Source organism: Drosophila busckii, chromosome 2L (assembly GCF_011750605.1).
Source record: "Drosophila busckii strain San Diego stock center, stock number 13000-0081.31 chromosome 2L, ASM1175060v1, whole genome shotgun sequence".
Lineage (NCBI taxonomy): Eukaryota > Metazoa > Arthropoda > Insecta > Diptera > Drosophilidae > Drosophila > Drosophila busckii.
Window position 1 is genome coordinate 5,143,756 of NC_046604.1, and position 11,338 is coordinate 5,155,093.

Sequence of the window (11,338 nt, forward strand, 5' to 3'; positions counted from 1 at the left end):
TTTTTGCTACTTAATCTGCAACTGATGCTCCAATTCATCTTGTTAAAGTTTAAGCTTTAAACAGCTAAAGCTAAGCTGCCTTAGTGCTGAATCTGTTGAGTCGTGCTCAGATTGTATGTTCACCTTGGTTTTGCTTATTCCTTGCCACAGACAACAGCATCACCGCATTTTGAAGTGCTGCCAAGACGACTGTTTGCTTTATGACACGAAATAATTCACGCACTCGGCATCAGAGGCTGTTGCTGCTGCTGTTAGTCCAATTGTGTTTAAAGCCAAAGCTGTAGTCAGCTACATGTGCCTGTGTGCTCGTGTGAGCTGCCAGGTGCCAGGACACGTGGCTTTCAGTTAGGCACAATTATGTAGCTTAGTAGAAGTTTAAAGGTGGCTTAGGCCATAAAAGCCACAGACACGCACAGACAAGTGCCAGCAGATTTGGAGAGTTATGACACAACAGCAACAAGGACATTAGACTGCTGCTAGTTTGCTTGCTCAGCCTTCTTCGTCAAATTTCTTTTACCATGTGTTGTGTTTCCATTTGCATTTAACTAGCAAATATTTTCATCATTTTCTGTTTCATCAAAATGCAATTATTTCAATACCTTGAATTCTCAAAACATTAAGCCTTTAAGCCTATTAAATCAAGCATCTATTTAATTTACAGTGAGTGCTGCAGTAGTTATTCGTTATAATTAGATTGTCAGACACACGCTTCGATTAGCAAACAAATTTTGCATACATGTGCATCTTTGGCTTTTTAGACATATTTTTTATATTTATAAAACTAAAGTAATGGCATTTTCAAAAGAATCCCTTAAAATATAAGTAACTTAATTAAAGCGCAGACTGCTTAGTCTCAGTCTGCTCTTTGGCCATTTCCTTCTGCAACTTATTCACATAATCTCTTAATATTATTCCACACTCTTGGATCTGCTTAAGCGTAGGTTTCAATGGCAGCTCCAAACCACTAGGGCAGTTAGTTCCCAGCAGCATTGAGTAGCGCAAGTCTCGCGTTCTCATATTATAAGATTCGATGCTCTCTAAGAGCGCCTTGCGAGAGCGTCTCCAAAGCAATCCCTGATTGTGTATGCGCTCCACAAGGTCCTGCAGCTCCCGTTTGTATACCTGATGCTCGTTGTATGTATCCAACTGCTGCTCAAACTGTAATGAAAGGTGTTTAAGCTTTAAGGAAGGCTGCTGGTGCTCTGCTGCGGCCCCCTCCAGTGGCTCTATCTTCATGTGTTTATCCAACTGTTTCTCGATCTGTAAGGAAGATTTAACTACGGCCTCCTCCAGTGGCTCTACCTTGATGTATATATCCAACTGCTGCACGAGCTGTAAGGAAGACTGCTGACACTCAGCTACGGGCTCCTCCTCCAGTGGCTCTACCTTCAACTGTTTAAGTGCTGAAGACATATTGGACATATTGCAACTCCACGCTGGATATTCCTTTACTGCAGCAGTAAACAGTTCTCTTTTAGCTTCTGTTTCAAATTCAAAATCATCACAAGCATCAGGACTCATTGGTACAAAATCCAATAAAAAGTCAAGTAACAACAATATGTGGCTCATCGATGCACAAGGTGACCAAAACCAGGATTTGTTGATGTTATTGGGATAGTTCAGTTGACGCATTGCTCGCAATATCTGCTCTGCGTGGTGGCCTTTTTCCACTGGCTTGAGCAGCACGCCAGTAAATTCCAATAGATGCGTGGCAATGTTCACAAAATCCTTGGCCGACATATGTTGCAGTCCACGATTAGCAATGGTAGCAAAGCCTGGCTGCTGTTTAAGGTAGCTTGTTATGCGATTTGTTGTCTTTGTCAGCGTTCGATCATTAAATTCCAATCTACGCAGTGCAATTGGCTTGCGTTCCGGAATAGTATGCTTGAGTGTCGCACTGGGCGACTGTTGCAATAGCTTCGAACTAGGGCACGTTGTGGGCCTGCGAAGCACATGTTCTTTATTATGCGTTTGCGTTGTCGCTGGGATTTCCATCTTCACCGCAGAAGAAGCGCTTACAGTTGGAGTAGGCAGCAGTTTTTTTCCCAGCATTGGTTTTCTAATCTCGTTCTTCTTGGTGGTTGAACAACTCTTGGGCTTTTGAGGCATATGCCATGGTGACGTAAGCAACTCGCTAGTGTGTCGTGGCAAAGGCAGAGCGTCGCATGGAGTCTGAGTCATAAAATTACTGCTGTGCAGTGGAGACTCTAGCAACAGCTTGGTGCGTCGTGGTTCAATGCAATCATCCGCATTTGCCTGCTTCCTTGCCGAGTAAGGTAATAATTGTTTTTTCTTCTTACCCGTTGAACTGCTTTTGGGCATATGCCATGGGGACTTAAGCAACTCGCAAGTGCGTCGTGGCCGAGGCATAGTAGATAAATTACTGCTGAGCAGTGGCGACTGGCCATTGGACACTGTCGTAGGCTTTCGCAACTCATTCTCCTTATTTATAGAACAATTTTTAGACGTTGGACTCCACGACTCTAGCAACTCCGTGGTATGCCGGGGCTGAAAGTAGTTACTGTTATTTTGGTATTCCATAAGCACCTCATTTTGGCCTAGTTTAAGTTGCAGCTCTCCATGAATGTTCGAGTTGCCATCCACTTTTTGCTGCTGCTTCGGTTCTGATTTCTCAATGGCGCAAGGCGATTTAGACCTATTATTGATATTTTCTTAGCTTAAAAATTGTAAGCTTCACTTTATACATACCCAACATTTTTGTTTGGGGAATTAAAATTTACGCGCCTTTTAGCAAGCGCGGATTGATCTTCAAGTTTTGTTGCATGTGCAGGAGATTTAGACCTATTATTTATATTTGTTTAGTTTATAAATTCTAAGCATGCACTATATACATACATACCAAATACTTTTCTTTGGGGAATTAAAATTTACGCGTCGTTTGACAATCGCGGATTGACCTTCCACTGTTGCTGCATGTGCCTTTGGTTTTAAAATGCATATAAACGAAGGGCTGTGCTCTAACTCATCCATATTTAATAAATTCCCAGCAGCATCCAATAAAACATTTACTTTATTGATTTTAAATTTGTAGTTATTGCTTGTTTTGATTTGAATCAAAGTCTTCCAGGATTGCCACAAATCACAAAAGATCAGTGTTGTCAAATTGGCTTTTTTCTCGTCAAATTCAGTATTTTTATATAATGAGCAGCGGGGAAAAAGTTTCGGCGCGCGGAAATTTTAGTTTTAAATATTATTTTCTCTTCCCTTGAAATTTAGTCCGTTTTCTCACCAAGTTGGTCGAAGTTTAATATTTATTATTCGATTCTTGGTATTTTATATATATTTATTTTAAAACTATAAAAAACAGCAAAAAACATACTCACTTAACATTTTTTATCAGAAAAAACATTCAATGTGAAAATAATTTAATTTTAAACTACGCTTTTGCTTTCAAGTCAATTTCGCAGCATAAATCTTGAATGAAAGTAAAAATCAGCTCCCAGCTGTGAGGGCTCCCATGCAGCGAGAGATACGCCTTGGCACGCTTTTCACGCCCAGAACGGCCGAGATGCGCGCATAATTACAAAAACATATAAACACCTATACACGTACATACATACATATGTGTATTGTATATGCGCAACAAGAAAATGCCCGTGGGGAAGCAACAACTCCCAGGTGGGAAAAGCACCATGATCCGCCCCTCCTCTATGCTCCTCTCCAACATATTTACTGGTTCTGGCGCCCAGTGGCGTCGCCACTGAAATGCTGTTAAATGGGTTGACTTTATTGTTGTTGTTCCTTTGGCTGTTGCGCTTGCAATTTTACCGCAATAAATAATAAAACAGCTTGTTAAATTTGAAAACAGGCGAGCCAACAGCCTTTAGCTATTGTCAGCCCCAGCAGCAATTGGCAACAAGAATACCTGAACTGGTTAAATATACTAAAATGTAGTTGAAAGTCAAATTTAAATTAAAAATAAAATAGTTAAAATCCAATTGTTTGGGTTAGAACAAAGTTCATATACTATTATATCTTGCTATAACTTTTTCAAACGAATACCAAGCCATTGGATTTATGCAGCTTATAAACGTGTAATTTATGGCTTCCGGTTAATCAATGAACTTAACAAATTTCAACATTTGTTTGATAATTTTTGCGTTTTAGCCCTGTGTTAATTGCCAGCAATAAAATATGCATTGTTCGCACTATGCATGTTTGTTGACCAGCTGCTGAAAATGGATTACATAGAATATAGTATTTAATGCCGCGTCGACAAATTGGCAGCTGACTTAGCATAAGCTAACCGCAATATGCATAATGGTGGGCAATATTATAATGCATTTTAAATCACCATTAAGTTGATTGTATATTATCTCAGCATACTGCAAACAACAACAACAACAACAACAATGTTTCCGGCAGGCGATTTCATATATCACTAAATAATGTTGCATTTTATTTTATATAATACAGTACACATTGCATTAAACTAATTTCATATACTATATAATGCGCTTTATATATATCTTTATGTTTGTATATAGATAATCGTACAATTTATCAACTTTATACTTTTGCTTTACACAACTTTCGTTATTGCGGAACCACAATTATACTAATTTATGTATATAGTACCCGCCAATTGCCATTAGTTTTTAACTATCCCCACATTTACTTACGGACCGATTCGTATTATTTTCGACTTTTTGCGCTACAAATTTGTTAACAACAATTATTGCTATTTTAAACTAATAATTATTGATTAAAGTGTATTTGTATTAGCATATGCATATGTATATATGTATGTGTGTGTGTTTTAAAAACCTAATAAAATTTTTATTAATTGTTTACTTTGCGACGTTGCAAGTTCTCACGTTTATCGCTTGAGAATAGTTGGTATTGGTATCTAAAATATTTCATTTATGTGCTAAACGTTAGTTAAACAGTTAAAAACGGCATTTCATTTATATAAATCTTGCGTGTACGTGTATAAATATTTGCGAATATGTATTTAGAAGTATCTTGGTTGCACTTGCACTTGACACTATTTGGCCGAAAGGGCCAAATCAATGATTGTTAACGACAGCATTAATGAACTATTTACACATTTTATATTAAATTATTACTAATGCGATCACCTCACATTTACATGTATTTATTGCTCAGGTTGTAGTATTGTATTCCTCAATCCGCCTGTACTATTGTGTATTTGTGGACCGTTTGGGTGGAATTAGAATATAAACTTAAAAGAATTCTAAATATGTAACATTAAAACGAACAAAGCGCATGAAATATGTATATGTATAAATATAACACGAAGACAAAACGCCGAGTTAAAAGAGTTATTCAAACATAGGAATGCCCTCGTGCTTGGGGCGCAACGATAAACATACATAGGAATATGTACATACATAGGTGTAAATGTTTGTTTCGTTTCTTTTGTAAGTATATAATTTATAACAGTAACTATTAACGCAAATGGACGACAGCGGAGGGTGCGGGGGGCGGGTGACGGTGCAGATGGCATTACGCTCAACTGGAATTAAACATTAATCAACAAACCGACCACAAATCGACCACCACTCATTCCTGGCAGAAGCCCTCAGTCTCCTCAATGGCAAAAGTCAGCTTCTCCACCAGCTGATCGTAGCTCTTATACGGCGGCAAGTCCAAGCGATTGAAGCAGGTATGTGAGCGCGGCAGCCACGTCTCCTTGCCCACCTTCTCAATACAGAAACGTTGCGGCCCATTGGAGCCCATCAGCTCGGCAAAGCCACCCACGGGCACGCGACATGTGCCTGTGACAAACTGCAGCAGACGGGCACGCTTCTCATTATCGGTTTCACGCACAAACTGCAAAAAGGCAATGCTTAGAACATTTCCAAAAATAACTCATGACTCATGTTCACTCACCTGCCAGAACCAGACAACCTGCTTGGAGTTGCGATTGTAGTGCCTGTATATGGTGTTGCGTTGCCAATCCTCGACGTCCACGTCCTGCATGCCACACAGTATAAGCTCTAGCTCACGCTCATCAAAGTACTTTAGCCATTCGAGCGGCACAACCTCATTGAAGCCTTCCAGGAAGGTCTTTGTTTGCTGCTCAATGCCACTAAAAGTAATCAAAACAAATCGTTAAAACGGTTTACATAGGCCATATAATACGAAGGCTATAAATAATTACCGCGTCATGCGCCACTCAGTCATGAGCGTGATGTACTCCTCCTTGTTCTCCTCTGTGACACGCTCCTTCTCGCCATTCTCCTTCAGCTCGTGGTGTATAATCTGTCCGAGCACCTCAAAGTCGACGCTGAACCAGAGCTCCAAACCGCACTCGTCAATGTTGTTGTCCCGCACCCAGATGAGCGAGTTGTAAAACTCCGGATCAATGGTCTCGATGTCTTTGATGGTCAGCTTCTTGTTCAGCATGCGCTTGTAGAAGGGCATGGTGAAGCCGCTGTAGATGAAGCGTCCATGGTACAGCGCCATTGCTATGAAGCGGCCAATGAATTTGAAATACTGCAGATGATCCGGATTAACATAGGATGCGGGATTAATTTGCAGGCTATAGTTGTTCTTGTTGGCATACTCGAACAGACAGTACATGGGATTGAGCACCTCGTGCGACAGCAGGAAGAACCACTCGCGTGAAACTCCGCCGTAGTCGAGGCCCTCCTCACCACGGAATATTATGTATAGCCGGCGACGTAACTCGTACGCGGGCAGGCGCATAATCTGATGGTAGGAGTCCTCGAACAGCGTCTGTCGCGTCACAGTAATCTTGATATGGGAGGGCAGCGCATTGCTCTGGCACAGGTAACGGAACTGCGACAGCTTCCAGCGGAAGCTGCGCTCATAAGCTCGCGGCACACCATATACGCCCTTGGCCCCCTTGGGCGCACCAGGACAGCGCGGATCCTCGAACGTCGTGCGACGTGTGTTGTGATCCACAAAGAAGCGTTCGCCCGCGGCCGTGTAGCGTATCTCCCAGCCAGGCGGCAGTGGTCCCTCATTGATAAGGCTCACCTCCTGGCCCTGCGTGCGCGGATCCTCCCACTGCGTAGTGCGATTCTTGTGGTTCACAAAGTATACACGATTGTCCGATTGCACTTTCTTCTCCCAGCCATCGGGCAGCGCACCCAACGCATCCTCATCGTCCTGCGTCACCTGCGCCGTCACGGCCGTTGGCTGCTGTTGTTGCTGCGAGTAGAGGTACCGCTGATTGCCTTGGGCTACCACATGGGCACGCTGACCCTGCCAGTGCTGGAAGTGCATCAGGCGTTCGCTGTTTGGTCGTTGCCACGTGGTCTTGCGCGTATTATGGTCCACATAGTAGACGCGTCCTCGTCCATCTTTGCGTATTTCCCAGCCTGGCGGCAGTGGCGTGGGCTTCTCCCAGTACGTGGAGCGCGTATTGTGGTCCACATAGTAACGTCTGCCATACTGATCCAGGCGTATTTCCCAGCCAGCCGGCAGCAGCTCATCGTCAGCCGGCTGTGTCTGCAGCTGTGGGTCCGAGCCGTTGCTGATGGGCAGCACACTGGCCACCGCCGGCTGCTCCATATACGCTGCTGCCTGAGCGCCGTTCTCCAAGGCGCCATTCGTATACTGTTGCGGCAACGCGCGTTGCGGCACTTGCACGGGCGTCGGTGGTTGTTGTGGATAGGACGCTGTCTGCGGCACCGCTGCTGTGCTGCCGTTGGCCAGACGCAGCGGATGCTGTGGCTGTGCTAGCTGCTGTTGCTCCCAGACTGGCGGCGCGGCAGAGCGTCGCTGTTCGGCGCTTGCGCCATTGGGCAGCGGTGAGCGGTTGGCCGCCGGCGGTTCCGCATTGCTGGAGCGTAGGCGCATACGCGCACGAACGCCGCCGTAGATCATGCAGCTGCGTCCTGCGGCGGCGGCATCGGTAAGCGCAGGATTAACCGCCTGTACGGTGGTATTGCTGGTGCTGCTGCTGCCATTTTGTTGCACTATTTGCAGCTTGCTCATGTCCAGCTTGAGACCATTAAGTATGGCTACCAGTTCGCCGCTTTTGGTCTGACGATTATCAGACTTTGAGGTCACAAACAGATCGATGGTAAGCTCCAGAAACTCACAGCGGCCATTATAATGCTGCAGTATATGCGATAGCTGTATGGCGCGCTCGCCCAGCATGGCATCCTTGCGAAAGCTCGAGTGGTCTAGCACCTTGAAGTGCAGCGTCGAGTTGGGTGTTATCTAGAAAGCAAAAGATTTTATTAAGGTTTCCAATGCTGTTTAGGGGCAGCGCACTTACCAGAACTGTAAACTCCTCGTTCCATTTGGGCAAATAGCTATTCTTTACCAGATCTGTCTTGCGCTTGCTCTTGCTGTCTATAAGCAGCTCCACGTAGGGATTTGGCTTGAGAAAACCATTATTGCGCAGCGAAGCTTCTTCAACTAGAATGTGAAACAATTAGCAAGTATTTTAAATTGTTTAAGTCATTAAACTCACTTGTTACGCTTAGCTGGTAATAGCCCTGATTGCCATTGCCGTTTGTGCTGCCACTCGCTGTGGCATTGCTGCTGCTGCTGGCGGCGGCACTGCAGCTACCAGGTTGCTGGGCGGCGGAGGCGCTGTTCACCGTTTGTGCGGGAGCGTCAAGAGCGAGAGCGAGAACGCCGTTGCCAGCACCAGAAGCTGCAGCTGCTGTATGACCATTGCCATCGGCCATTTAATCGTTACTCCTAGCTGCTAGCTATCACTACACGTCCTTCAGTATTTCTGGGAGCTGAGACAAAGAGAGAATAAGTGTTAGTTAGTGTTGTTGATTTGTGTTCACGCCTGTGACACATGTTAAGCAAATGAGCGACTCTGATAAGACTAACACTCAATACACAGGTTAACAAAGAGAGAGGAAGTGAACAGTAGCGAGAGCACAACAAGTGCGAACATGAATTTGTTTATGATTCTTTGTAAATGGATTGCAATTCCAGCAACTAGATTAGAGTTCTCCGACTGTTCACAATAAACAAAATAAGGCATTTAAAAGATTTATGTAAATTTACTCAAATTCTGTTTAGCTTAATTGCTACGAAAAATGAACCAGTCAACACCTTATCTAATGTTACTCTTTGCTTATCAGATAAAGCTTGCAAACCTTTTGAGATACGAGCAACTATTTACGATAAGCAATAGATGCTAACTAGTTAAGACGTTCTAAGCATAAATTGTTTATTATACGTTTTGCTTAAAATCAATAAATTTGTTAGCATGCAGACAGTAAAATAATGATGTACGAAATATAATAGTAACTAATAAAAATGATATAATTCATGCCAAAATAATTTATTTTCTACTGATACAGTGCGTGGTTTCCCTTAGCTGTATCATTGGCTATATGAATGTATATAATGTTTATAATATGAATTTTGATATCACCACACTCATATCACTACACTCAGCTCTAATCGCAGTCAGCGCTACATTGGATTGTATAAGCGCCGCAAATGAGTCATCAGTAGCGAAACCGCGGAAAAATAAATGTATTAAATGCTAGCTACAATTGTTCAATTGTTGTATATATTAGAGTTTGACTCTGAAAGCGATTTGGCCTATCGTCATTATTAATTGCCAATTGTTGAATTTAGCAACATTTTGTGTTGTTGTCAACGGTTGTGTCTACGCAATTGAGCGGCATTACACGTAAAATTGTCAAACTATTGTATATTATATATTTATGTGTACATAGGCTATATTGTTTATATACGGCAAGTGTGAATATTGACAACTTTGCAGTTTGTTGTGGAATGCAAAATGGCTCAATTAACTGCCAGGTGCAAGAAAAAGAGCGAAAGCAAGTCAAGAAAGAGATAGAATGAAAGGGGAGTTTTTACTGCTTGCACTACTCCCACACATAAAGCGACACTTGGGGTTTTCTTTAAGCTTAATCTTAAGTGCAAGCAAAATAACAACAAAAGAACAGCTGGAGAATTTAATTCCTGTGTAAACAAAATAGCGAAAGATGCAATGGAAAACAATATGCTGCGACTGCTGTTATCACACACAAAGTACAAACATGTAAGAGAGGGCAAGCAACGATTATTTTAAGTATGTATGTATGTAATCATCGAGGCGAGACGACGACAACAGCTGCAGGAACTTCTTGTAACTGCATATAATGTGCACAAACCCACACACACATATACACACCGACTTGCGTTAATCGCAGCTGTCAATAAATCAAGCGCGTAATGAATTCTTAAAAATGCATCGGCGAACACGCACTTAAAATCCATTAAAGCTTGGGGAATCGATGGAGAGCAGACAAAAAACATAAGTTTACAAGCATATCGACTTGGCATACACCCGCACGCAAACTATTGCATATACACAAATATATACACGCGCATACACAACGTAATGTATTTCGTTGTCATGTAATGCATACGTGTGTGTATGTGCGCGCGTATGTGAAGGTATGTGTGTCACTGTTTGTAATTGAGGCAAAGGTCGCGGCTGACGCCTGCCCCTCGCTCCATCGCTAGCACCCAAGGCACTTTGGCAAGCTGACGAAAAGTGCGACGCACATTCCAATGCATGAAGATGTATTTAAAGTCGCAATACATAATATTAAATGCAAGTGCATGTGTACACTTCTACCTGTCCTGTCCCTGTCCAACGTTTTGCTTACCCTTTTGCTCCTATTCCGCTCACATAAAATCCAAATGTGTGAGTGTGTGTGTATGTACCTGTGTGTACGTTAGAATTTTGACGAACTGGCAACAATTTCGCAATAAGCTTCTTGATTAGACCGCGCGCGATGCATTCGTCAGTATATTGTCGATTTGCATATTATTAGATATTGTTAAAAAATTCGAGAATCAAAAACACTGCATTGGCAAAAAAATGTTGATTTTCGTTCTGCTCGATAGCAATATACTAGTGTTGCCTACTCACAAAAAACATGAAGTGCTTAAAAATACTGTATTTATCGATAAGATAAATACTAAATACTGATATCCCCTGCTCGATTTCACGTATATCGACTCACATATATCGAAATATTATGGCGCATAAATGAAATATTTTTTAAAACATCAAATATGCTGAAAATTAAAATTTGTTTTTATTCATATTTGCGATGAGCAGCGACAATTATTATACTATAATTTGTTGGTAACGAATATTCCCCTTAAAATGTGTTATGAAAATTTCTTTTCTCACTTGTGTACTATAAAAGTGAAATTTTGTTAACTTACCCTTTTCGAGCGTCATTTGATTACAACAAGTGACTGTTTACTCAAACAATTATTACCTTCGAAATAACGGAATAGAAAGAGATACACATGGAGAATGAGAGAGCAGAGCCGTCGCTCTTAATTCAGAGTAGACGTTAATAAACAATATGTTAAG

At 42.2% G+C, this 11,338-nt stretch overlaps 2 protein-coding genes across 2 annotated transcripts; both read right to left on the minus strand.

Annotated features, from left to right (window-relative positions):
- Window positions 1–831: 831 nt before the first annotated feature.
- On the minus strand, window positions 832–2,945 carry LOC108595823. Its single transcript, XM_017981117.2, has 3 exons — window positions 2,861–2,945; window positions 2,710–2,802; window positions 832–2,656 (listed from the first exon to the last, which is right to left on the minus strand). The coding sequence occupies exon 3, from the start codon at window positions 2,539–2,541 to the stop codon at window positions 832–834; it is 1,710 nt and encodes a 569-aa protein (XP_017836606.2). The 5' UTR covers window positions 2,542–2,656; window positions 2,710–2,802; window positions 2,861–2,945.
- Window positions 2,946–4,423: 1,478 nt separating this feature from the next.
- LOC108608347 (E3 ubiquitin-protein ligase Su(dx)) lies at window positions 4,424–10,834 on the minus strand. The gene is made up of 6 exons (XM_017999692.2): window positions 10,617–10,834; window positions 8,438–8,714; window positions 8,240–8,382; window positions 6,149–8,181; window positions 5,878–6,076; window positions 4,424–5,817 (listed from the first exon to the last, which is right to left on the minus strand). The coding sequence occupies exons 2-6, from the start codon at window positions 8,655–8,657 to the stop codon at window positions 5,548–5,550; spliced, it is 2,865 nt and encodes a 954-aa protein (XP_017855181.2). The 5' UTR covers window positions 8,658–8,714; window positions 10,617–10,834; the 3' UTR covers window positions 4,424–5,547.
- Between the last annotated feature and the right edge of the window lie 504 nt (window positions 10,835–11,338).

Coding starts and splice junctions, on each gene's coding strand:
- LOC108595823 (XM_017981117.2), bottom strand. CDS start 2,541: ATGGAATACCAAAATAACAGTAACTACTTTCAGCCCCGGCATACCACG.
- LOC108608347 (XM_017999692.2), bottom strand. CDS start 8,657: ATGGCCGATGGCAATGGTCATACAGCAGCTGCAGCTTCTGGTGCTGGC. Junction 8,383..8,437: donor TTACCAGCTAAGCGTAACAA/GTGAGTTTAATG, acceptor TTCACATTCTAG/TTGAAGAAGCTTCGCTGCGC. Junction 8,182..8,239: donor ACGAGGAGTTTACAGTTCTG/GTAAGTGCGCTG, acceptor TTTGCTTTCTAG/ATAACACCCAACTCGACGCT.